Source organism: Haemaphysalis longicornis, unplaced genomic scaffold, assembly GCF_048455015.1.
Source record: "Haemaphysalis longicornis isolate Haplotype H1 unplaced genomic scaffold, Haemaphysalis longicornis Haplotype H1 scaffold_10, whole genome shotgun sequence".
Taxonomy (NCBI): Eukaryota; Metazoa; Arthropoda; class Arachnida; order Ixodida; family Ixodidae; genus Haemaphysalis; species Haemaphysalis longicornis.
The window spans coordinates 124680425-124707636 of NW_027526204.1; the positions used below are offsets into that span (position 1 = coordinate 124680425).

The following is a 27212-nucleotide window of genomic DNA, read 5'->3' on the forward strand; positions in this document are numbered from 1 at the left end:
GCGCAGAGTGAACGCCGCTGAGGATACACAATTATCGCAAGAAAGGCGAGTGCAAGGACGCCAGCGCAGCGCTCGAACTACGGCATTTGCGAATGAAGCGCACTGTATACTGCCGCGAACCGTGCGCAAGACCTCTGTGCAGTGATTGCACGACCACAGTCACGCGAATGCAAGAACGGAACTACCGTAACAGAGCAGTTGGAAATGTCCACGCTCGATCCTTTCGCATTCACGAGCTATCCTGAGGTGTTACAGAATGCCGCACACGTAAACAAAAACCGCGCTGTGCGTATGCGCCAGCGGCATCCGCCTCGCAAATATCCCCTTGTAGACAAAAATATAAAACAAAACACTATCACTCAGTGCCTGTTGGTAAAACGGGGCTCTAGAAATCCTATAAATGCTACCAAAGAGCGATTTCGGCGCGAAAACAAGAGCAAACTGCAGCGAGCGCCCTGAAGCGTAGCAAGGGCGTCTGCTCTCAAGTGGCCAACAAATATGGCGGCCCCGCCGCGGAGTTAAAGGGACGGCGGCGCCGCGGGTGAGGGGAGAGAAAAAAGTGGAGGGCAGCGGAGAAGGAGGGAGCAGTTGGCGCTACCTTAGTGTGGAGCAGCGCGCCTGTAGCGCCGCCGTGCAGCCAGCGCGGGAAGCCGCCGGGCAAACCCACGGCCGGGCTGGAGGAGCGGCAGGTGCGCATGCGCGCTCGCCGCTCCTCCAGTCCGGCCGTGGCAAACCGCTGCATTTTCTGTCACGTGACCCGTCCTCCCGGCCAGATCGCGCCAAGCTCTCACTTCGAAGTCAGAGCGGTCGGGAGCGCTCCGAGTCGGAGGCTGACGCTCCGAAATAACCAACCGAAGGCAGTTCGAGCGCTCGAATTCTACCAACCGAAGGCGCGGCCGCTTTTCAGAGCACTCCAGAGCGCTCGTAAACGCCCAACCGAATACGCCATAAGTGTCGACGAAATCTCTTGTACATCTAACACGCCCTTTTCTGCAAGTTCACGCCCATTCCGCAGTTCAACGGAACGAAGCATGCGCTTTCTTTAGAGGGATCGGGCGCGGGGCGACGTGTGGCTATCGCTATCGCGCGAAACGCCGCACTCACTGTCACCAAAATGAGCGGCGACGAAGCTCTTTGTAAGTACACCCTCCCAATTTTTAATATAAAGGGAGCGTCGACCATTTGGTTAATCAGAGCTACAACCAACACATGTGCCTTGGGGTGGAAATTATCTACCCGGCTGCCTAATCGCCGCCGCGTCCGGAATAGGCTAACACTGCCGCCCACAGAAGGAAGTCAGGTGGTGTGGCGCCAACCTAAAAACAAAGCCGACTTCTTATGAGACAAGAAAATGAATGTAACGAGATACTTTTCGGCGCCGGAGTATCGCGATATATTCGATACACCGTAAAAGTATTTCACTACCGAGATACGAATACATTTTTCAAATGTATTTCGATACTGAAATACAGATACTCAAAAGTATCTCTGAGATACTATCGCGATATCCTAGTATCGTGATACTGCCCAGCCCTGCCTGAACATAATGCGGCTTTGTTTGATCGCCCTTCCCACCCTTCTGTCCTCGACCTCTTCTTTTCTTATCTCCTAAACGATAACTTAGACGCGAGGACATACGCATTCGAGCAAGCACGATCCATATAAAGATGACCCTCGCTGGAGTCTTGAAGCCATACGTGGATGAACTGCCGTTACAATTGGCGGTTCTAGGCACGGCCTCGAAATGGAGAACTGGACGCATTCCGCACGGGTCCCCGCTGCTGCCATACCGGTGGAAATCAGCGTGTCTTGTAGGTAAGTTATCCGTGATTTATATATACAGTAAAATTTCGCTAATTCCACACTGGTGGGGTCGCGAAAAATTGTCGAATTAACAGATTGTGGAAAGATCGAATGGACAACAAAAATGTGATTTTTAATGCGTAGCATTCGTTGCGGAGTACCCCCCCAGCAAGGACAGTGTAACGCTCTGCATTTCCTCAAAAATGCAGATATCGCAGAAGTTCCACTATAACGGAGATAACTGGTCGTACAAAATTTTGAAAAACTAAAAACTAAAAACTATACATATAAAAATTACGGCCAATGGCGAAACGTGTAACGCCCTGCATTTCCAAAATACTGCAGATTTCGTGAAAGTTACACCTGTAATCGTTATAACAGTGTAGATGGAGATAATTGGTCGGACGGGATTTAGAAAAACCAAAAAATTTGGCTGGAAAAAAACTCACACACAAGAGAGGCGGTACAAGAATGCTACACATTAGTAGATAATTCTCTGAATTTCTACAGAATTTTTCCCCAGCATGACGCACCTTTATTTGCCAAAGAAATTTGTAATCTTCGTCCGACCCGCCGCGGTGGCTCAGTGGCTAAGGCGTTGCGCTACTGAGCACGAGGTCGCGGGTTCGTTTCCCGGCCGCGGCGGTCGCTTTTCTGATGGAGGCGAAAAGCAAAAATGCCCGTGTGTACGAGATTTCGGCGCACGTTAAAGATCCCCAGGTGGTCAAAATTAATCCGGAGCCCTCCACTACGGCGCGCCTCATCGCCTGCGTTGCGTCGGCGCGTTAAACCCTACAATCAATCAAATCAATCTTCGTCCGTCTTTTTTTTTTTTTTTTTTTTGTGGGTGGGGGGGGGGGGGGGTGGCGAGTCTGAGCGGCGAATAGCTGGCGGATGATCCCTAGTACAGGTACCATGCGGAATTTGCTCACAAAAGTCCTGCAGCACGAAAAAGGTGTCTGCGGCTTCTCTAACCTGCATCTTCACTGGTTGGGGCAGTTGGTCACAATCGTCATCTTCCGATGAATCATCCTTGTCGCGGCCTGTCACGTCCTGAATTATTTCTTCCTCGACCAGCTACCCGGCAATGGCGACACTATCATCGATGCATATGTATTCGGTGACTCGCACGACACGAGGCAAGACTTCATCGAACCTCTGTGGTTGCGGTTGCATCAGCTGTTTCGATTGGCAGTTCCCCTGCGCAACAGTTCGGTTGCACAAAGCCGCTATTCCGGAAGCAATTTGCGATTACAGAAGCAGCTGTTTTGGCCCATTTCGCCTCTGCGCATCCACTGGGCGAGCTCGCAGGCTGCGACGTGAGGTCGAATTAACGGATTCGCGCTAAAATTTTGCCAAATTAACGAGAGTTTCGCTCCATAGACTCCTGCATGTAGTTGTAGGGGCCACGCGCGCGGGTCGAATTAACCGATTTTGTGAACTAACGGGGGTCGAATTAATGAGCTTTGACTGTATTTAGAGCGAGCAACTGGCTTCGAGATCTAATAGAAAGGCGTGGGTTCGGTCCCCACTCTGGGTGCGTGTTTTTCTTTCTTTCTCACGTAATATTAAAAAAATAATGTAACGTCACTAACGGTAAAAAAATAGTCTATTCATTCCCCTATGCCTTCTTTGGCGTTGTAGACTGCCGGCATTTCTTTCTGTATTTCCCAACGAGCCCCTCATTTCCAAACATACATACATACATATATATATATATATATATATATATATATATATATATATATATATATATATATATATATATATATATATATATATATATATATATATATATATGTGTGTGTGTGTGTGTGTGTGTGTGTGTGTGTGTGTGTGTATACAGTAAACTCTTGTTAACTCGAACTCGCATATCTAGAAATCTAGGTCCAGTCGAAACTTTTTTTCGCCGTGCATTAACCTCCCATAGGTGCTATGTATTTGCGCCCTCTTATCTCGAAACGCTTTTCGGAGGGGACAGCGGATATCTCGAAATCTTGACCGGGAGGGCAGAAGGCAAAGTCCACTTCTCGCGCTGATGAGCTGTGCAATGAAGTGCGCAAGGCAACTGGCTGCGTGAGCGATACTGAAGGCGGCGATATCGCATTTGAGGAGTATGCGCTCTACGAGGCGGACGTGCCCGTTACCGGAATGCTGTCGGACGCCGATATCGTTGAGATGGCCGTGAACGACGCAGATGACAATGCAGACGAGGAAGAGCCTCGAGAAGTGCCTGCGACGACAGAAACACGTTCGAATGCAACAAGGTCGAATGCAGCGGTGGCGACCAACGGCTCATGCGATGTGTTGAGCGACTGGAGAACGCCTTTCTCGGACCGAACTAGAACGTGGACCGAACTAAAACTTTTTTGATCCTCGGTAATAAATTTTTTCCCCTGCGAATTCTTGTGTCTTTACTACGGTAGCTCACTCGTGCAGTGGAGCATTTCCTGGCAGCACTGGCTTTTATTTTACAGTGACCTGGCCAAACATTTTTGGCGTTTCGCTTAACTCGAAATACCGCTTATCTCGAAATGTTTCCCAGATTTGATGCCTTTGAGTTAACGAGGGATTACTGTATATATATATATATATATATATATATATATATATATATATATATATATGACAGAAATAAAGGGTTTGCAGTCAAGAAAACCTCCGAAAGCAAAGGGGAGGTTGTGGTGGGTCATAGAAACAGATGAAGATTTTGAGTCAGAAAGAAAGTGGTGAAAAAATGCCCGCCGGGTGGGATCCGAACCCACGACCTCCAGAATGCCTCCAGAATACCACCCCCAAGTGCAAGAAACAAAAAATACCTTAGCATAAATAGCCGAGGAGGTGGTGGGGAAACAGCCCCGCCGGTAGCGTAGTGGTTATCGCACCAGACCGCTATTCTGGAGGTCGTGGGTTCGGATCCCACCCGGCGGGCATTTTTTCACCACTTTCTTTCTGACTCAAAAAATTCTTCATGTGTTTCTATGACCCACCACAACCTCCCCTTTAGGTTTTCTTGACTGCCAACCCTTTATTTCTGTTTTATTTCACCGAGCCCCTCATTTCCCATTTCTGATTCGCTATATATATATATATATATATATATATATATATATATATATATATATATATATATATATATATATATTGAGAGGACAAGGTTCACCGGAGAGGCCGATGTTCCGGGCGACCGTTTTGCGCTCATCCAATTTCTTTCTGGCGGCTTCCGTACGCGTAGACAACGTGCCGAAGAATAGACGCAGCTCGGAAGTAAATCGCTGCCAGTCAGTGAAGTCGCGCTCGTGGTTGTAGAACCACGTCCTCGCTACTTTTCTGAGGGAAAGGGAGACGTTACGGAGCTTGAAGGCATCGTCCCACCGATTGAAGGAGCTGATTCGGTTGTATTCATCCAGCCAATCCTCGACGTCATCGCCGGGAAGCCCAGTGAAGAAGGGAGGGTCCCGCTCGCGGCTGGTTACGAAGCACGGTGGAACGGCAGAACCCGCCGCGCTGGCTAGTTCAGATGTCATCGGCATGGCCTCTTGTGGTAAGCGACGACCTGAACGGAGCTCCAGGGGTAAGTCGGGGGGTCGAGGTACGAAGGATCAGACCGCTTTACCTCCACCACTTGTGAGGCACAGGCCAGGAGTCGTCGGGCACCGGTTTATTAAACTAATCCCGCAGAGAGCGACAGGCTAGCGAGCTCAGGTCGAGCGCAGAGATTCCCGAACATGCCGATGATGATAACGTGAACGACGATGTGCGCGGCGAGCGAGGCTGGTGGCACATAGAATCTGGCACATAGCCACTGAGGGGAATGTCCACATACGGCTGCTAATGTCTGCCTTAGTCATAGCTTACAACATTTCCCTCGGGGCTGAAGCGGCCGACTCGGGCGCTTAAGGCGGATTCCGGGAGTTGAAAGGCTTCAGCCGGGAATCGTGTACAACTTCAGTGCCGCGACAACGGCGGTCGGTGACAGTAGAGGTGGGTGTAACGCGGTAATTGACCGGTGAAGTCTGTTCCTGGATAGTGTAAGGGCCTACGAGGCGGGGAAGGAACTTCTCGCACAGTCCTGGGGTCCGGAGCGGAGTGGAAAGTAAGACCTGATCGCCGGCTCGAAACGAGATAACGCGGTGCGAAGCGTCGTAGTTTGACTTGCGGTCTTCCTGTGAGGCTGTCGTCCTGAGACGAGCGAGATGGCGGCTGTAAGACAGCCGAGAAATAAAGTCATCGATACTGTTGGATGCAGAGGCCACAGGCGCCGTCAAGAAAGAATTATCGAGAACAGTTGAAGGTGGGCGCCCATGAACAAGGAAAAATGGCGAAAATCCCGTGGTTCGTTGAACCGCTGTATTATAGGCGTAGGTGACGAAGGGGAGAATGACGTCCCAGTTTTTATGGTCGGGCTGAATGTAACAGGAAATCATATCCGAGAGCGTGCGATGAAAACGTTCAGTCAAACCATTAGTTTGAGGGTGGTAGCTGGACGTGGTTCTATGTACAGTTTTGGTGGCGCGAAGAACTTCTGCAAGCACGGCCGAAAGAAATACCCGGCCTCGGTCACTAAGAAGCACTTTGGGTGGTCCATGTCGCAGAAATATCGTCTTCAAAAAGAATTCAACCACCTCTAAAGCGCAGCCCGTGCGAATAGGAGCTGTTTCCGCGTATCGTGTCAAGTGGTCCACTGCGGTAATGACCCACCGATGTCCAGCCGAAGTGACGGGAAGAGGACCGTAGAGATCGATGCCAACGACTTCGAAAGGAGAGGAGGGGCACGGCAGTGGTTGCAGTGTGCCTGCAGGTCCCGAAGTTGGACGTTTGCGGCGCTGACACAATGCGCACGATGCAACGTGTTTGGCAACAGAGGTCGATAGGCCGGGCCAGAAGAAGCGGCTCTTGATACGGTCATACGTTTTGTGGAAGGCAAGGTGGCCCGCGGTAGCGTCGTCGTGAAATGTCTCTAAAATTTTGCGTTGGAGGGCACGGGGAATGACGGGCACCCATCTGTAGCCTGTTGGGTGGTAGTTGTACCGGTGAAGGGTTCCATTACTGAGTCGAAATTGGCGGAGCTGGCGGCGTGAACGACTATTGCGTGGTTGAGCGGAACCGTCTAACAGGTCAATGAGGTTGCGACAGTAAGTGTCGGACCTTTGCTGAGAGGCCAATTCAGAAAGTGGTTCCGTGCAAGTGTCCACAGCGGCGATCCGTAAGGCTGTCGTTGATTCAGAAAGCGCTTGAATGTCATCTTGAGCGGGGGATAACGGGCAGCGTGACAGAGCGTCTGCATCCCCGTGCTTTTTGCCAGTCTTGTAGACGACGGTAAAGCTGTACTCTTGTAAGCGGAGTACCCAACGGCCTAGCCGCCCGGTCAAGTTCTTTAGGGAAGATATCCAACAAAGGGCGTGATGGTCCGTGACCACAGTAAAGTGACGCCCGTACAGATATGGACGAAACTTTTGAACTGCCCAAACTACAGCGAGGCACTCCTGCTCTGTTATTGTGTAATTTTTCTCAGCAGGTGTCAATGTCCGGCTGGCGTAGGCAATTACCTGCTCAACAGAAGATGTCCTGCGCTGTAACAGAACAGCCCCAATGCCGAGTCCGCTGGCGTCGGTGTGTAGTATAGTGGGCGCTGTTTCATCAAAATGGCCGAGTACGGGATCAGAGGTTAGGGCACACTTCAGTTTCTGAAAGGCAGCTTCGCAGTCGTCGGACCATAGAAACGGTGTGTCAGAAGACAGCAGTTTATGTAGAGGGGAAGCGATTGAAGCGAAGTTTCGAATGAAGCGGCGGAAGTAGGAGGCCAATCCTAAGAAGCTGCGAAGTTCTTTTTGACGGTTTGGGCGAGAAAAATTTAGTACGGCATTGATTTTGTCAGGGTCGGGCCGGATTCCCTCTTTGCTCACCAGGTGACCTAATACCTTGATTGACTTGCTTGCAAAGTGGCATTTCTTTGTGTTAAGGGTCAGGCCGGCGTTTGAAAGGCAAGTTAACACTTCGTTAAGCCGACGGAGATGTTCGGAAAAAGTAGAAGAAAATACGACTATGTCGTCAAGGTAACATAGGCACGTCTTCCACTTTAAGCCGCGTAAAACCGTATCGATCATGCGTTCAAATGTGGCCGGAGCGTTACACAACCCGAACGGCATTACGTTAAATTCGTAAAGACCGTCAGGCGTGCTGAAAGCTGTTTTTTCTTTGTCTTGCTCGTGCATGGGAATTTGCCAGTATCCCGATCTCAAATCCAGACTGGAGAAGTATTCGGCTCCTTGCAAGGTGTCCAAAGCATCATCAATTCTAGGCATCGGATAGACATCTTTCCGAGTTATGTTGTTAAGCGCCCGGTAATCCACACAAAATCGTACAGATCCGTCCTTCTTCTGGACTAGAACAACGGGCGATGACCAGGAGCTGGTTGAATGGCGAACTATGTTTTTCTTCAGCATGTCGTCGACATGTTCCTGAATGATTTGACGCTCCTTCAGTGAGACGCGATACGGGCGACGTCGAATAATACACGAGCCATCTGTGTCAATTCGGTGGGGCTGCGGAGGTCTGCCGTAAGATGGTAGAAGAAGAATCAAATAAAATTTCGTGTTTCCCCAGAAGGGCCAACAGCATTTCCTGTTGCTCTGGGTCAAGATCCGAACTTATTGTTGCACTAATGGGAAAGGATGAAGGCTTAGTGCTCACCGAATGATCGTCCGACGTGACAGATCCCAATGAGACGACATTCACTGCATCGTCGCGCGGAGCACAAGCAACGGTGGTCCCTCGGGGCAAGAAAACCGCTTCGGCTGTAGTATTCGCTGCGGCCAGAAGAGCAGTTCCCGCAGAAAAACGGACGAGGCAGGGGGATATGACTACGCCATGAAGGGGGAGTTTTCCTGTCGGAGCAATGAGTACATCACCGTCGAGAATTTTGTCCGAATTAACCGAGAGTATAGTTTCTTGAGCCGGGGGAAGAGTTAAGTCGCAGGATGCCACCAATCGCAAGTCTGCAGTATCCGAAACACTGGCCAAGTCTGTATCATTCATACGAATCATCGGTTCACCACAAGAAATCACAGCAGACGCCGATTTAAGAAAATGCCAGCCTAATATCATTTGGTGAACGCATAAAGCCAGTACTGCGAACTGAATGTGGTGTCGAATGCCGTCGATAAAAACACGAGCTGTACACAGTCCAGATGGTTGAATAGCAGCGGAGTTCGCACCTCGTAAAGCCGGGCCAGAATATGGAGTTTTTACTTTTCGCAGTAGAGAACATAAACTTTCGTGAATTATCGAAATGCTCGCACCAGTGTCCACAAGAGCTTCAACACTAATTCCTTCAACTAAAACTGATAACGTGTTCGATGGTCGATGAGGAGGACTTCCAGAATTCCGAAGTGACGCAGTTTCGCCCCCAGAAACTGCCGCCTTTAGTTTTCCGTGTTCTGGGAGGCAGGACGAAGCGGCGAGGTAGAGCGGCGGCGGAAGGGCGTTGGGGAAGATCGTCTCGGCGGGCGGGAGCTGCGGTGCTGGTCCTGGTAGTCTGCGGGTGACGGCGAACGTTGTGCGTACGGGAACCTTTGAGAATAGTAGTCGTAAGACGGTTGACTCCTGCTTTGTGGAACGGGGGAGTACGCGAGCCTTTCATCTTGATGGCGTCTTCGGCAGAAATGAGAGATATGCCCCCGGATGCCACAATAGAAACAGGTTGGGCGAGACGGACGCCAAGCAGGGTAGCCATACGCGAACTGAGGAGGACCTGGCAGAAACTGAACGGGACCAGCAGGTGGCACTGGGTGAGGATGCACATGGTCAGACCGGGTGAGCATCGCCGGTCGAGAGACAGGGGTAGACACAGGTGCCAAAGGCGAACATACCGAGTCGGAAAGAGGTGTCGAAATCGGGGCATTGGAAGCATAAGGCAGCGAAGCCAATGCGGCTTGAGTTGAGCCGGGATGAATATCTGTTGCTGATGGGGAGGCCGGCATAAGGTAGGCCAACTCTTGTTTGATCACCTCGCGCAGATCCGGAGGAGATGTCTCGCGTCGTGATTCTGAAAAACCGAGCGGTGTCTGCACTCCCAGTTCCTCGCGGATAATTGATCTTATCATGGAGCGCAAGTCCGCTTCGTCGATGGAAGCGCGGGAGTCCAACTGTGTTGGCTGCACACGGAGGGACTGCAGGTCGTCGAGGCGCTGACACATCGTTATGACTTGGTTAACGCTACTGGGGTTCTGTGCGACCAGCGCGTTAAATGCGAAGGGAGAAATTCCTTTCAGGACATGGCGCACTCGGCTGTCCTCCGTCATATCTTTGTTGGCACGGTGGCATAATGCGAGAACGTCCTCAATGTAGGATGTGTACGACTCACCAGGTCTTTGTATGCGCTCATCCAATTTCTTTCTGGCGGCTTCCGTACGCGTAGACAACGTGCCGAAGAATAGACGCAGCTCGGAAGTAAATCGCTGCCAGTCAGTGAAGTCGCGCTCGTGGTTGTAGAACCACGTCCTCGCTACTTTTCTGAGGGAAAGGGAGACGTTACGGAGCTTGAAGGCATCGTCCCACCGATTGAAGGAGCTGATTCGGTTGTATTCATCCAGCCAATCCTCGACGTCATCGCCGGGAAGCCCAGTGAAGAAGGGAGGGTCCCGCTCGCGGCTGGTTACGAAGCACGGTGGAACGGCAGAACCCGCCGCGCTGGCTAGTTCAGATGTCATCGGCATGGCCTCTTGTGGTAAGCGACGACCTGAACGGAGCTCCAGGGGTAAGTCGGGGGGTCGAGGTACGAAGGATCAGACCGCTTTACCTCCACCACTTGTGAGGCACAGGCCAGGAGTCGTCGGGCACCGGTTTATTAAACTAATCCCGCAGAGAGCGACAGGCTAGCGAGCTCAGGTCGAGCGCAGAGATTCCCGAACATGCCGATGATGATAACGTGAACGACGATGTGCGCGGCGAGCGAGGCTGGTGGCACATAGTATCTGAGGGGAATGTCCACATACGGCTGCTAATGTCTGCCTTAGTCATAGCTTACATATATATATATATATATATATATATATATATATATATATATATATATATATATATATATATATATATATATATATATATATATATATATATATATAAATATATATATATATATATATATATATATATATATATATATATATATATATATATATATATATATATATATATATATAAATATCGGTGTGTGCATGCCCTTTTAAAATGACCTAATAGCCGTTCTTTCACAGGCAACTAAAAAATGCGGACGTCTTCTCCAAATCCGACCCCATGTGCGTCCTGTTCGAGAGTGATTGCAACACCAGCGACAGCGACGAGTGGAAAGAGGTATGCAAGACATGAGGCTACATTCTGGAGAAACTTATGTTATTTTTCGATAACACTTTAAAGCGTCTAAATAGTTAGACGAAAGACGCTAAGGACACAGGCATGCACTAAAACGATACACATTTAGGCAACAACACTAACACAATGAAAACTAAGCAAAGTAGATTCGCAGTGTACAAGGGCGCACTCGTTCCTCATGCCCTGTTATGCGCGCACCCACAAGGGCCAGCTCTTTCGCGGTCGAAGATGGAAGTCACGGTGACTCAATCCTCATCCTCGCAACGTATTTGAGCTGGCTTCACAATCTCTTGTGTGCACTGATCGTTGATATGGAACGCAACCGTGCATTCTTGAAACATAGGCCAGCACTTGCGGTCGTGGCAATGACTGGCCGAGTTCCCACATGTGTCCTTCCCTTGACTGGCATGTTCACGAAGGCCTTGATTAATGCAGCAACCCTTCTGAGCAAAGCACTATGGCACGACAGGGGCAGCTTATATTCGATTCCCTCAGTGCAGTCCACGTACTGATTTTGGCGACTAACACCGCACTTTTTCTGTTCCCTCGTAATTGGGCAGGAATGAGTGCATAGCCTGGACAATTTTTTGGTTTTGCTTGCAAGTGGCGAAGAGGTTTTTCCCCTGAATGTGGCGTGGACGTTAGCGATATTCAAACAGCGTCTTATGGCCTTGGAGGTTACACTCTAACCCCCGTATTCTGAATCGCTCCTCCACTCCATGTGTTTCCTCCACTCAGTCGAGTGGAGGATAGGGCAACACCTGCACTCGAGGTCTCAACGTATTTTATAAACGTGGTAAGGTCGATCCTCCGAGCATTTCGAGCCACCCTCGAGATGGCAGTTTCTGAGGGGGAGCGAAAGGCATCTGGAGGCGAGGTTACTGCAAATTTCTATTCTAGATGGCACTATTCCATTCTAGAAGGTAATTTAGGTGGCACTACGGTAAACCCGGTAGAAATGTTTACGTTCGACAGCACGCGAGCGCGAGGTAGCAGACGAGCACGAAGCGAAGGGCACTTGGAGGGGGTGGAGCCTCGCAGCGCAGGCGACGCGAAGAAAAAGGAAAAAAGAAAGCTGCGCTTTGGAGCAGACGATACGCTCGCTCGCTTCGCGACAGCGATCGTCTGCTTCACACGCACTGTAACCAGATTACGGTAGCCGTGTTATAGGTTAGTGTGTCACAACTTGCGGTACATGACAGCGACAACCTTGTCATTGCGAGGATAAAGGCAAGTCCGCACAGATATCTCGGAGCTCACCCGCTGTCGCAGAAAACATTACGACGCTTCTAATTACGAGTTCCAACCAACGCCTGACGACGCGGCTCGTCGGCGGCGAAACGTTGGCGAAGGCACCCATCACAACGTGAAATGTCCCGGCGCCGTAACATCGCAACGTAACCAGCAGCCACAACGCAGCGAGAAGTGGGTGGCCGCGGTTGCTGGCGTTTGGGTTGAAGGGTAGCCACCTCGGCAGCTCCAGCAGTGATCAATTAGGTAAACCGGCACCGCGACACGAATTCGCCCTTGCTGAAGTGCTCAAGCGTATTCAGCCCGTTCGTTATGCGCTGACATGGCAAATTCACGGTGCGGAAATGCTCTAAGCCTTCATTAAATGCCTCGTCAATGCGGCATACATGCTCCGCGAACTCCGGGAAAGAGGCGAGCGAGCACAGCCGGTTTGAACCGAGAGGGGCGTAGGCGGCCATCTTGAAAATAGTACTGGAGGTCTGTTTCAAGGTAGCACACACGACACCTTGGAGTGGCTCCTCCCAATCGCCGAGCGGCTCCTCCGTTGTTGGAGTAGACACTCGAGTGGAGGAGGGACTCAGAATACGGGGGTACGGGTCGTATTCTGAGTCTCTCCTCCGCTCCCATTGCTCCCTCCTCTCGGCTGAAGGGAAGGATTCCCCAATGCTTACGGAAATCGATTTCAAGGACCTCCTCCACTGGAGGTTCGGGTGGAGGAAGGATTCAGAATACCAGGGTAAGTCAAGTCCCTCAGCAGTGGAGTTTCCAGACCTGAGCCCTGAGCCTTGCGTAGCCTGGAAGTCGCTACTACCGTTCAGGTCCATTCACACAAAACCGTTGAAAAGAGCCATTGCCAGCAGCTGTCTTAACAGTGCATAAAAGAAAAATGTCAGCACCTCATGGACACCAGTTTGTAATTGCAAGTGTATCTCCCTACGTCGGTGGATTACCCCGCAAACGGGATCGTGGGGGAGGTCGGCGTAATTTGCATAAAGCAAAGAAAGGCCCACATCGGACAGGACGACGTAGATAATCAGGCGACCCACCAACGTAAGAAGGTAGCGGTAGTCACCAATTTGCACGGCATTTTACACAGTCTTAAAAAGATTGGTGGAAGGGTCGGTGTTAAAGTGGTCATGTATGCACCCGAAAAACTGGGCAAGCTATGCGCTGATACTTGTCTGCAAGAGGAAAGAACAAGAGCGTTAATTAGGAAAACCAGTAAGTGGAATGCACTGAGGCAATCGACTATAAGCTGCCCCTGTCGTGCCATAGGGCTCACAGTGGGATAATGGGACGGTGCTGTAATCAACGACTTCGTGAACATGCCAATCGAGGGGAGAAGGACACAGATGGTAACTTCGACAGTCGTTGCCATGATTGCAAGTGTTTGCCTCTGCTTGAAGGATGCACGGTTGCGTTCCGTGACCCCGGTTAGCGCACACCGGAGATTGTGGATGCAGCTCAAATGCATCGCGAGGGCGAAGATTGCGTCAGCATGACATCCTTATCTTACAGTTTTTAGACAAAACGCTAGCATCGGTCACTTTCTGCAATGCTCCCTACATGATTATTGGCGACATAAATATCGATATGAAGTCCGTTGGCCCGTACAGCCAAGAATTTCAGACAGTTCTATCAGCTTATGGGTTTACAAATCATATAACTTTGCCTACTAGGCTCTCCAATCTAAGTGCCACTCTCCTTGATATTTGTGCAACAAATATAAGCTCGGATAGCGTTACAAGCGGAATAATTTCGTATGAGTTAAGTGACCACCTTCCGGTGTTCTGTGTTCTTCCATCAGCACCTAATCAAAGTAAAGTCCGAACTCGGACCCGCCTTGGACGCAAAAAGAATGCCGAGGCCCAGGAACACTTTTATAGATTAGTAGAAGCGCATGACTGGAGCTGCATTTATAACCAATCCGATCCTGATGATGCATATGATAAGTTTCTCGGGTTCTTGCGTACAAGCTACACTGCAGCTTTCCCTTTGCAGAGGCTCTCCCACCGGACCATTAAAAATTGCCGAAAGCCATGGATAACCACTAGTCTTCACGAGAGAATTAAATCTAAAAACAAGTTATTTCATGACTTTGTACGTTCACGAGAACCTGCAGCATTTCTGAAGTACAAAAAATACAGAAATACGCTCACGTCGGACCTGAAAAAGGCCAAGAAAGATTATTACCAAAAGACATTTGAAAGGATCTACGATAACCAACGCAAAATCTGGAAGGTAGTGAATGCTCTGACTGGCAAAAGTACAAGTAGTGAATGTATCCAAGAATTAACAGTAAACGATGAAGCTCTTGCAGGAAAGAGATTAGCCGATGCTTTCAACGCCCACTTTATAAATGCGGGCACGTACGAAAGAACTAGCATTAGCGCAGACAACGCGTTAACAGAGGGCCCCCGTGTGCCTGAGTCCATCTTTGTGCGACCAACAGACGCAGTTGAGGTTGCAAATTTAATCTGCAAGCTTAAAACCAATGTAGCATCTGGCATAGATGAAATAGGGCCCGCAGAGTTAAAACTGATATCACCATTAATATGCGAAGTTTTATCCTTCATTATTAACCTCACCTTGACCACAGGCATTTTTCCCAGACATTTAAAACTGGCCAAAGTCACTGCTATATTCAAAGGTGGTGACCGTAACAACCTGTCGAACTATCGTCCTATATCGGTGCTTCCAACTCTATCTAAAATATTCGAAGGCGTAATCCATGAGCGACTCACTTCTTTTTTTGACAAGCACCAAATAATAGCAACCAACCAATACGGCTTCCAAAAGCATAGGTCAACTGAGCAAGCTCTGGCATATATCAAGGAAAAGATAATCGTAAATATGGAAAACAGAAAATACACACTCGGTCTTTTCTTAGATATTCAAAAGGCATTTGATTCAATACATTTTGATTTGCTGTTAAAAAAATTATCTAGCTGTGGAATTCGTGGGATCGCATTACAAATTCTGGAAAACTACTTGCATGATCGATATCAAATAGTCGGCATCAATGACATATTATCTGCCGAAATGAAATTGAAACAAGGTGTCCCACAAGGATCCTTACTTGGCCCGTTATTATTTCTTGTGTACATAAATGATATTGTTAAAATACCAGGTTCTTCTGATATTATTATGTATGCAGATGACACGAATATTTTTTTCTCATCAAACAGCTTAACATTCCTGGAATCTATTGTAAACGAATATCTGGTGCATCTTTCAAACTGGTTACAACAAAACAAGCTGCGATTAAATGCCACAAAGACAACCTATATAATTTTCCGCCCAATCAATAAGCCCTTAAACGAAGATATCAATCTCAAATACGAAGGTCATCTTATTGCACGGGTACATGAGCAAAAGTTCCTTGGTGTTTGGTTCCAAGAACAGTTAAACTGGTCAGTACACGTAAATAATTTAGTTGCTGCTCTGGCACGAACAGTTGGATGCCTTTATAAAATATCTGACTTAGTACCGCTATGGCTAAAAAGAAACATGTATTATTCTCTATTCTATTCAAAACTAACGTACGGAATCTTGGTGTGGGGAACAACCTCACGAAATAATTACAATAAGCTTGTTGTCCTGCAAAAAAAGATATTACGGTGTTTCGAAAATTTTCAAGGGAAATTCCAAGACCTGCCAACTTCACCTTTGTTTTCAAAACACTCAATACTTAGAGCTGACCAGCTGTATTACTTTAGACTCCTGCAGATGGTACACAAAAACAAGTTATATGTAGATGGTGACGCAGAAAACCGTCATTACTGTGTACGGCGTCCAATAAGACGTACACCTAAAACTAGGACTAATTACGGCAAACAATCGGCCACTTATCAAGTACCACATGTCTTGAACATCCTAGCGGATAATTTAAATTTTAGCACCAGTGCAACCGTATTTAAGACTGAAACCAAGGTGATGTTTATAGAGAAGAAAGTGAGATATGACAATCACTAGGCGTGTCTCACTCTAAAGAATTTAAACTGTACTGTGTGAAGACGTGATTTTTTCATAGACATGAGGAACACTCAGTAAGGAAACATTTCGTGTTGTATTGTATCTGCTGGCAACAGGTACTGAAGAAAAAAGTTCAATGTATATTGTAGAACTTGTGATTCTCATTATAGTAAATGTACGATTTTTTGTATTTTTCACGATTTACTTATTTTTTTTCTCTGTATTGCTGGATCTTATTGCTAAGCACGCATATTTGATTTGAACATGTCCTCTACTGTGAACTCCTCTGTTGTGGACTCCAGAGGGTCAGGAGCCCTCGTCAGGCACTCAATGCCTTTAGCTCCTGCCCCTTCAGCAGGGATTGTAACAACGTCTGCTGAAAAATAAAGTCTTCTTCTTGTCTGCGAAATAGTTGGCCTGCCTGGGTGCGTCCATGACATAGGGGATGAGGAAGAAGAGTGCGCCTGTACGCTGCGAATCTACTTTGCTCAGTTTTTTTTTTCTTTGCTAGTGCTGTTGCCTATATGTGTGTTGTTTTAGCGCATGCGTCTGACCGTTACGTCCTTCATCTAAATAATTTGGCGCTTGCAAGCGTTATCTCGGAATACCAACTAGCTCGTACCCACACTTCATTGAGTCATTTTACAGCAAAGCCGTATACCTCTACCCAAAAAAAAGTTTCATCGCCGTGGGCAAAAACGACCTCCATGGGCCAAAACACCAAATCGCCAAGGCCTAAGACACCGAGCGCATGCGTTAGGCTAACCAGACATACAGCATAGCGCTCAGAATTCGTTTAAGGAAGTCACAAAACAAGCATCGAAACCACATTATGGATGATAAGGCGTCCGTGAACAATGGGTCTTTCCCACCATCTGTTCTTAGCAAAGATTATGTTTGCATATTATCTTTGCATGCTAGGCAGGACTAGTGTCGCTAAATTGAGCAGTTCCTGCCCAAGACACCGAGTGCATGCGTCAGGCCCAGCATTTGCCGCCAGAAAAGCCGAGCGTGGTGTCAGTAGATAAGACATTAGAATACCGCCACTGAAGCACGCAAGTCAGCAACGGCGGTCATTTTGACGTTCATCAGTGTTGCGAGATCGCCGAATTTACGGCCTCGCCGCTAACTTCGACCGGGTCGTTTGTAATGACGCTACCGAAGATGCAGCAGAACGGCACCTTTGGACACACTTCTGCTGCCGAAATGCTGTTACACGCTTTATCTTTGATTCGCGTTCGGAACGACGTCACTCGCACGCTAAGCCTACCCGCTAAGCCTACCCGAGTTGCTAAGCCTACCTACGAGTTGCTAAGCCTACCTACCGAGTTGCTAAGCCTACCCGAGTTGCTAAGCTAAGCCTACCCGAGTTGAGCGACTAAAACGGATAAACAAAATGGCGGCGCCATGGATGAGCCGTCGCTGTGTGAACAAATGTCACGTGATGAGAAGTGACCAATGAAAACGACACGGAACAATGGGAGAAAAGAGAGAGAGAGAGAGACAACTTTATTGGCTAGCCTGCAGAACGAGAGGATCGCCTCCTAGAGAGGCACCCTATCGTGACGCGGCCTGGACGTCCTCGTGGTGTGCGCCGCAGGCGTCGACTGGCTCGGCTGACGGGCAGTGAGGGGGTGGATCCCTCGGCCTCGCCGCCTCCCCGAGTCTCTGCCGTGCGAGAGCTGCCTCGAGCTGCTGGACGGCCTGGAGTTGGGTCGTGTATTCGGACGAAATCATGGCACTCGTGAAACTGTCCGGCAGCCGCGTCGGGGCGGCCGCCTCGTCTGGGTTGCGTTCACAATCCCACAATATGTGGGCCAGAGTCGCGTTTGCTCTCGCGCACACACAGCACTGCACGCTGTCGTAGGCACCCGGACACACGTATTGCGCCAACACGGGTGTGATCACAGAGTTTGTCTGTAGCTGTCTGTAGAGCACGGCCTCGGCCCTTGTGAGCCGAGGATGAGGTGGTGGCATAGTTCGTCGGCTGAGCCGGTACCATTGGAGGACCTCGGTATAGGTCGTGAGGGGTTCGTGGTTGATGGCCGGCTGCCTAGCCGAACGAGAGGCGAGAGGGGTCGCCGCGCGGTTGGTGAGTTCGCGCGCGGCGGCATCTGCCGTCTCGTTGCGATTGGCGTGGCCGTTGCTGGAGCCGAGCGAGTCCATGTGCGCCGGGAACCATCGAAGGGACGTGGCGGACACTGATGGGGTCGTGGTGTTGCTTCGCACTTTCACTGCACTTTCACACACACTGTTTCGCGCATAACTGAGTATCGCGGAGCGCGAATCACTTAGCACTGTGGTGCACTGAGGGTCCGTCAGGGCCAGGGCAATGGCCGTCTCCTCGGCATGACGCGCGACCGGGACGCGGAGACTGCAGGCGCTATAGATGTCACCGGTGGTAGCCCTGACTGCCACCGCTGCGTACGTGCCGGGTCGGTCGGGGTACTCGGCGACGTCAACGTAAAGGGCACCGGTGTCGCGGGCGTAGAGCTCCGTGAGGGCCTTGGCTCGGGCGACTCGTCGGTCGCGGTTGTACTCGGGATGCATGTTCTTTGGTATGGGATTAACCCGCAGTCTGCGCGTGACGGCGTCTGGCAGCGGGCGTGTACTAGAGGTTGAGACTGCTCTGGATGCGTAGCCTAGCCGGTCGAGTATGGAGCGACCGGTGCGCGTGGTTGAGAGCCGCTCGAGCTGGGCCGTGCGGTGGGCCTCGGCGATCTCGTCGAGGGTGTTGTGGATGCCCAGCTCGAGGAGCCGCGCCGTGCTTGTGCTGTCGAGGAGCCCGAGGGCCGCCTTGTACGTCTTCCGTATCGCGGCGTCGATTTTGGCTCGTTCTGGCGTTTTCCAGTGGTGATATGCTGCCACGTATGCAACGTGGCTGATGGCGAATGACTGTATCAGTCGGAGGAGGCTGGCCTCCTTCATGCCGTGGTGCCGTGTGGTCACTCGCCTGATGAGGCGGGTGGCTGTCGTGAGCTTGGTGGTGAGGCGGTTGACTGTAGTGCCGTTGCAGCGATTGCTCTCAAGTATCATGCCGAGAACTCGGAGGGACTGCACTCGCGGGATGACGGTGCCGTCTCTCGTGCGCACGGTGATTGCTGCGGTGGTTATGCGGTGGCGAGGTGTGCCCGGTGGGGGTATCACTAGTAGCTCTGACTTTTGGGGGGAGCAGACGAGGCCGGAGCCTTCGAGGTGTTGTTCGATAGTGTCTACCGCGTGCTGTAGGGTCGTTTCGATGTGGCCGTCGCAGCCTCCGGGAACCCACAGTGTGATGTCGTCCGCGTATATGGTATGGCGAACCTGGGGTATCTCCGCTAGCCGGTTGGCCACGCCGATCATTACGATATTGAAAAGCAGCGGGGAGATTACCGAGCCCTGGGGCGTTCCGGTGCTGCCTAGCGATTTCTGCGGTAGTTCGAGGTCACCCACGTGTATCGTGGCGGTGCGTTCCGAGAGGAAGTCGTGGATGTATGCGAATGATCGCCTGCCCATGTTCAGTCGCGATACTTGCGCCAGGATGGCAGAGTGCCGTACCTTGTCAAATGCGCTCTGCAGATCGAGACCGAGCACCGCCCTGTTGTCGCGGGTGGGGGTGGTCACGTCGAGTATTTCGTGTTGCAACAGGATCATGGTGTCTTGGGTACTCAGGCGCTCTCGGAAGCCTAGTATGGTGTTAGGGTATAGCTCCTCAGTTTCGAGGTAGCGTTGCCATCGTTTCAAGAGGACGTGTTCGAGAACCTTGCCGACGCATGACGTGAGAGATATCGGTCGGAGGTTCTCTATGCTAGGTGGTTTGCCCGGTTTGGGGATGAGCACCGTCTTTGCTGTTTTCCATTGCTTGGGCAGCCGGCCCGCTCGCCAGCACACGTTGAAGTATTGAGTGAGGGCCGTGATGGCGCCGTCGTTGAGATTTCGTAGGGCTTTGTTGGTGATGCGGTCTGGGCCTGCTGCAGATTTACAGTTAAGGGTTTGCAGCACTGCTCGGACCTCCCATTCTTCGATGTCGCGGTCTAACAGCAGATTGTCTGCTCCCTTGTAGTCGTCATGCTGTTCCTTGGGGGTGCTGGGAAGGTAGCGGGCGTTGATTCTCCGGCCCGTTTCGTCTTCGCCTAGCGTTCGTATCGCCGCGTGCAGTGTCTGCGCCAGATTGTGGCGTTGGAAACCCTTTGTCTTGGTTTCATCGAGTAGGTGGCGAAGTAAGTTCCAAGTTCTGCCCTTATGCATTTGGCCGTCTGCCTCGTTGCATACGGCGTGCCACTGCTGTGCGCAGAGTTGGCGGCTGTAGCACTCTATGGCTCGGTTGAGTTCTGCCACCTTTTTGCGCAGGCGGCGATTGGTGCGCCGCGTCTTCCAGCGCTGTAGGATGGATTGCCGAGCCTCGAGCATGTGTGCGAGGCGATTGTCAACCTGCGTGACGGTCTCGTCCGTGTCAATTTCGGTTGTTGTATTGGTGACCGTACGAACGATGTTGTCCGTCCATTCGTCTATATCCGTGATCACCGATGCCGATTGTGCCAGGGTCCGTCGGAATAGTTCCCAGTTGGTGAGTCTATGCCGGCGTTGGGGCTCGGTGGCGGTAGGTTTGGATATGGGCAGGAGTACCTCAATAATGTAGTGATCACTGCCCAGATTTTGCCCCGTGTTACGCCAACGCACCCCGCGCTGTTCTTTGGACGTGCGGACGAAGGTTAGGTCCGGGGTGGTGTCCCGCGTAACGGACGTGCCTATGCGGGTGGGGGTCGTTGGATCGGTGAGCAAATGGAAACCTGCATCGGTAGCGTCGTCAATGAGGTCTCGCCCCTTTACCGTTGTTTTGAGGTAGCCCCAGTCTTCGTGGGGGGCATTGAAGTCACCGCACAGCAGGATCGTGTCCTCGGGCGCTAGGCGGAGGGCCTTGTGCAGGAGGGCACGAAACTTTTGCTGGCGGTGCGCCGGGTTGCTGTAGATGTTGACGAGAAGAATGCTCTCTTTGCTTTTCCTTCCGACGATCACTTCGGTGGTGCAGTGCTCTATGGTGCTGCGGCCAACGATGTCATGTGTCGTGAACGTAATACCTTTCCGAACAAAGGTACATACTCCTCGGCCGGCTCCTTTGCCGCAGTCTCGCGCACTCGGAGGGCTGGCATGTGCTCGATAGCCGGGGAGAGTCGGAGTGTTTTCGCTGTGTGTCTCTTGTATCAGTATGATGTCCGGAGCTCGGACGGAGCACTGTACGTGTTGTTGAAGGACCGCTTTCTTGTTGTGGTAGCCGTTGGCGTTCCAGTGCCACACTAATAGGTCGGAGGTTACTGTGGGGGTCCTGGCCATGTTGCTTGCAGGGGAGGCATGTTGTGAGGACCGTTCTCTGGGGCGAAGTGATGGTGGAGGAAGGCTTGTATTTGTGACAGGGTCTCTTGGATTGTTCGTACGTTGTGCTCGAGAGCGGCGAGGCGTCTGTTGCTGTGATCCTCGATCCTGTCCAGACGGTCTGTGATGCGACGAAGGCGGAGGCTTTCGGTTGCTCGGCGTTTGGGTTGAGGTTCAGGTGTAGGTTCCGGGGACCGGGGGTTTTGAGGGCTATTGTCGTCGTTCTCTGGGTCGACATTCTCTGTAGATAACGGGATGGTGGGCGTCGGCGGTTGTGGCGGTGGAGGCTGCCGTTCAGCCAGAAGCTGCGTGAGTTTCTCATTGATGGCGGCGAGCTGCTGTCGTAGCTGAGCATTTTCAGCGCGGAGCGCTGACATTTCTGCGTGGACGGCCGGTGGTAGCATCGGTGCTGGCTGGGGAGCGGGCTTTGGTGCAGCCTTGGGCGCGGGCACGGACGCAGGTGTTCTGACGACGTCTGTCCATGCCACGCGCTCCCGTGAGCGTGACGCTTGACCTTGGCGCCTGCTGCTGCTAGCGCTGCGGCGTCTGCTGGCGGAGCGCTGCCGGCTGCCGCTTCTGCCGCGCTGTCTCGAGCGGCTGCGTCCCCGTTCGCCACGTGGCTGGCGTAATGACGGGAAGCTCGCTGCGTCCATACGTGGCAGTTTGCGTTCCTGCTTCTGTGATGTGACTTTGTGTTCCCACTGTCGTCGCTTGACTACGTACGGCGTCTTGTAGCGATTCGAGCACCCCGGGGAGCCGGTCGGGTGGGGTCCTCCACAGAGCTTGCAATGAGGTGTACACTCAGTTTCGTGGTCTGCCCCGGGATTTGCTTTACCACACGCAAAGCACACCCGGACGTTTGGTTGCGGGCACACATCGGTTCGGTGGCCCACTTTGCCGCATTGTCGGCATATTTCGTAGTGTTGCCTGTAGAGGCTGCATTTGGTGAGGACCGAACCGTATTTAACAGTGTTGGGGACTTTTTGTCCCGCAAAGAGGACGATAACGGTGGTTGAATTCCCAATTCGGTGGGCCTCTATTGCGAGCGGGTTACAGGGGTTCACAATATTAGCAGTAAGGTCTGCGGGCGTATCCTCCACAGAGATATTTCTGATGACGCCCTTTACTGTGCCGTCCGGGGCTGCTCGGTATACGTGCACTTCGTGCGCTTGGCCGCCGATACGCAGCATGCGAATCTGAGAGTACCTTCCGGCGCGTTGCTCGCTCGGGGTGCTTACAACAATAATGTTCTGTGCCACGTTCGTGCAAACAGTGTCCTCCATTGCCTCAGCCTTTGGTATCCCCGTGGCCACCATGATGGCCGACATTAATACAGGAGCCTCTATACGGCCGGTGTGGAGGCCGCCACGTGGTCGCATAACAATCTTGATCTCATCCCGCGGTAGCGTTGACGGCATGCGGGCTGCCTTTGTTAGCGTCGCGGTAACACGCTTAGCGAAGCTGGCTCGGGTCGTGGTTCTAGTCGTATCAGTAGTGGACTCACCGGTGGCTGGCCGGGTCGCCCGCTGTTGCACGTGTTTCCCTGGTGTCGTCCACCCGGCGGTGTCGGTCGGCGAGAGCTCGTCGCCGTGCACTGCGACGATCGTTCGGCCGGTGTCGCGGTCGAGTTGCAGCTGTGGTGCCGTAGTCGCATCGTTGCTGGGTATCGCACTTGTATCCATTGCAGTTGCCATGGCTTCCGAACGCGCCGTGAGTAGACCGGGCGTTAGGCCTAGCGGCCGGGGCCGGCGCGGCCGGGGTCGTACTCGAGCTAGGCCTAGGTTAGGCTTAGCTCGGCAGCCACGTCGAGCGCAGAAGAAATCGTTCGTAAAATCGAAAATACACGTACCACTTGGTCGAGAGTGGTATCACTCGAGTCCGTGGGTGATACCGTATGCACTGGTAACAAGAAAACTGTGGTATCGTTGATTAACGCTGCGCTAATTGGTATAATACCGGGAGCCGACGTGAGGTGCGTCCGCACTCGCCGGCGACCGCAGCGCCCTCCGAGAAAAGAGTGCCCATACTCTGTACCATGACACTAGCCGAGCGCAAGCGACAAGCCCGTTGAGACGACAAGGAACATTTCATACCTTCCTCTATCCCCATTTGTAGTGGTTTAAAACAGCTTTGCTGGACATCCACTTCCGCAGGGCGGCATGGTGACCAATTTTTTATTCCACCAGCTTGCAGTGGCCGCGGCCAGAGCTATGGCTACACATACACTTCTGCTCTCACCAATGGCAGCTAATGGAAAGAAATGAAAGAATGAGAGAATTTCAACATGAACGTGCTCGTATTGATCGCGTGTGTTTGCCCATTGACTCTCATTACAGGTTGCGCGCACGGAGACGATTCAAGACTGCCTGAACCCGGACTTCGTGACCAAGTTCTCGGTGGAATACCGCTTTGAGGAGCGCAAGCAGCTCATGTTCAAATTGTAAATGCCTACGCTTTCCCTCCTCTCGGCAATTCAGTGATCGAAAGATTTCCCTCTCTTTGCTGTGCAGGTACGATGTTGACAGCAAGAGCCCCGACCTTCGTAAGCACGTGAGTGAACCGAAGGCTACTACGCGGCGTCATAGTCATGACCAGAGCAGCGACAAACTTGGCGCTTTCATAGTGTCTAGTATCGGTTTGTACCGTGCGGCATCCCCGCCAGCTACACTTCATCCTTTCTTTACCGCTTCGACTCCACATTTCGTACAGAACTAGCTCTCTAAACAGCAGGGAGTCACATCACAGCTGCTAATTAGGATGGAATGAGTTGTATACCTTTGGCATACCATCCACACCACCCCCGACAGACAAAATTCCTCCTCTATTTAACCAACGGCAACATTCGTGTGTGTTTAACTGATCCTGAGTGTTTAACTGTGCGTGTTTAATTTAGGGCGACTCAACGAGCAATGGAACGGCACATGATAGGTGTAACGTTAAGGGACAAGAAGAGAATGTCGCATTTTGTGTCTCCGGTAAGGTAAGACCTTAAATACTTAAATTTTGCTATGTCGGGTAGGTCCGGGTGGCTATGAATGGTCGCCTTAAAATGGTCCCAAAAGCCCTGCCATTCGCGTGGCTCGCCAGAAAAGTGGGGGACTTGCAGCGTCGGCAGGACAACCCGCGATGTCAATCGACGAGAGCCGACGTGCGACGGCGGGTTCGGATGGGCTGCAGGGCGAACGCCTTCGAGCACCATGCTCTCTGTGGTTGAACTGGTTGCGGTTCCCCTGCAGTTCCTCCGCCGGGAGCTCTCATTCCGGGCGCCCGAAGCTCATTCAAGGCCGAGCGCAGCCGACTGATCGCATGGCATATGTTTTCTTGGTAATCTATCACGTCGGCAATATCCTGGTCGAACTCATCGCCTTCGAGTGCTTTCCCGATCTTGTCATCAAGTTCTTTAAGTGAGCGTTCATTACTTGCCAGCTGGTCTATGGCCTCTTGAAGGTCATGCGGAGACGGCGAGGGGCTTTCGTAGAGCTCGGTGGCTGCCTTGAGCAGCCTCGTGACGGCTCCACGGAGAGCGCCTCGCTGAAGGTGGAGCTTGTCCATCGGTCAGGACACGATGCCGGTCTTCTCCCGGGTTTCGGCACCAGAAATATTAACTCGAGAAGACCCGACGCCGCGCTACCGTTCGGAACACATTCCACTTTTATTTCTTCCGATTAAGCACGAGCGCGAGCCCAACCCCGCGCACTTCTTTCTCATCTTCTTCCAAGCGACCATGCACGCGCCCTTTCCCGCGATCGAGAATCAACAACATGAACGAGCTGCTGGCCGCTTTGAAGGCGAGACTGGCTTTGGGCCCGATTACAGTACGCACGCGAATTTGAAAGTTACAAGGAAAAAACAGGTGCCCGTAAAAATCGTGCAAATACGGTATATTCGGCCACATCAATTGGTCGGGCGTCTGAGGTATGCCGGCTAGCGAGGGTCAGTTCTATTGTGGTTCACGCCAGTCGTGGCTTCCGTGAATGCGTGGGTTGCGGCCATGAAGAAAAGGAGTTTTCGGCGGAATGGCACGCTTATGTGCACGGATTCAATATAAGGGATCCTCACGAAACCGTCTGGACGAACCGTCTGGAGTTTGGCGCTGAGCACCGAGGTGCGTCGAATTTTCGGTCACACTATCGTGATCCCTACACTAGAACGATTAAAAGCTGAGGTCAAAGAGCATGGCCAAATATATCTGCTTTGTGCGCTGCAGGCATTCCTTGGACAAGCGACCTGCACGCTGGGAGAGCTTGCTGCCAGTCCGGGTAAGCAGACCAAGTATCAACTGACGTAAGTGCCTTTCATGTTCTTGTGGCGTTGAGCTAGGCGGAAATCTGGTTGCTTGATTTATGTGTACGCACATTATGTTTACCACAACACTCATTGGCACACACCTACAAAGCACATAGATGTACATCTGGTGGATCTGTTTATGCACAGTTTGAGGAGCTAAACACAGTCTTATATAGGACGAATGTATGTTTGGATCGGGTGGAACACGGGCTTGTGTATTCCTGATAATATTGCGGTCTGGCGATGATTCGGCGTTCACTTAACTTGCACAGTTCAATTGTCAGAGAGAAGGGTCGAAAATTGGTGGTGACTCTTGGGCCCTTTTCGGCTTCGGTATGGCATTGGTGAGGATAAGCTTGACACATCAGCAACTATAACATGTACGCAAGGTATGCTAATAAACACCATCGGCTAATTGAGCGTGGTGTATATAGGTTTCCCGATAGGCTTAGACGTGGCAGAATGCAGAAAACGTGAATGACAGCCGGTGTTGATGCAGATGTGGGGAACAATGATGAAGATGTAGTGAACAAGAGCAGTGTCTTTAGGTGGCAAAGGTGTACCTTCGTATCTGCGCTTTATTTCTTAATTTTAAAATCATTGTACTAAGCTAACGCACCCGGTACTGTATACCCGCTAATTTTGTAATGACGTGTGCAGCAGCTACTGCGACGTTTCCACAAGATGAAGAAGGAGGTATAGTGATTGGGAGGAGAGCTGTTTGACACAAACAGATTAGCGTTACCGGGGGAGTCTAGAACGAATAACCGTAAAATAATAACTACTTGGATTAAAGGAGAGTATTTAAATTTTTTTAAGGAGAGGATGGACGTGCATGATTTGTTTCCTTATCCGAGAAAGAGATGCTGCGAAAATAGAGATGCCCTTTGTGAGAGAAAACAGTTGTGTGACAGTTCGATTTTCACATTATGCAATAGTGGACTCAAGAAGACTGCGTGATTGTGTGTGGATAGGGGAGAGGGGGAAGGCCAAGAGTTAGTCCTTTTATAAGAATATTTAACCGTCATTTTTCCCACAGAGAAAGAGGAAGAGGTAAACTTTATTTGTGCCCAAAATGGGGTAAGGAATGAAATGGTTGGGAGCCTTCAAAATAGTCTGCCCAGCTAAATCTCCTTTTTTCCTAGTTCCTTTCATGTTACAGAGAAAAGCAACAT

At 51.0% G+C, this 27212-nt stretch overlaps 1 protein-coding gene and 1 non-coding gene across 2 annotated transcripts in view; both read left to right on the plus strand.

Moving 5' to 3' along the window:
- Positions 1 to 1328: 1328 nt before the first annotated feature.
- The window catches only part of LOC144159251 (copine-8-like), a 41372-nt gene continuing 15488 nt past the window's right edge, over positions 1329 to 27212 (plus strand). The window contains exons 1-5 of the mRNA XM_077690628.1: positions 1329 to 1815; positions 11061 to 11157; positions 24087 to 24190; positions 24261 to 24300; positions 25958 to 26034. Coding sequence (XP_077546754.1) covers positions 1745 to 1815; positions 11061 to 11157; positions 24087 to 24190; positions 24261 to 24300; positions 25958 to 26034 — 389 coding nt within the window. The 5' untranslated portion in view covers positions 1329 to 1744. The remainder of the gene's footprint in view (positions 1816 to 11060; positions 11158 to 24086; positions 24191 to 24260; positions 24301 to 25957; positions 26035 to 27212) is intronic.
- On the plus strand, positions 4662 to 4734 carry Trnas-gcu (transfer RNA serine (anticodon GCU)). The gene has a single exon. It is a non-coding gene; the product is annotated as a tRNA-Ser (tRNA).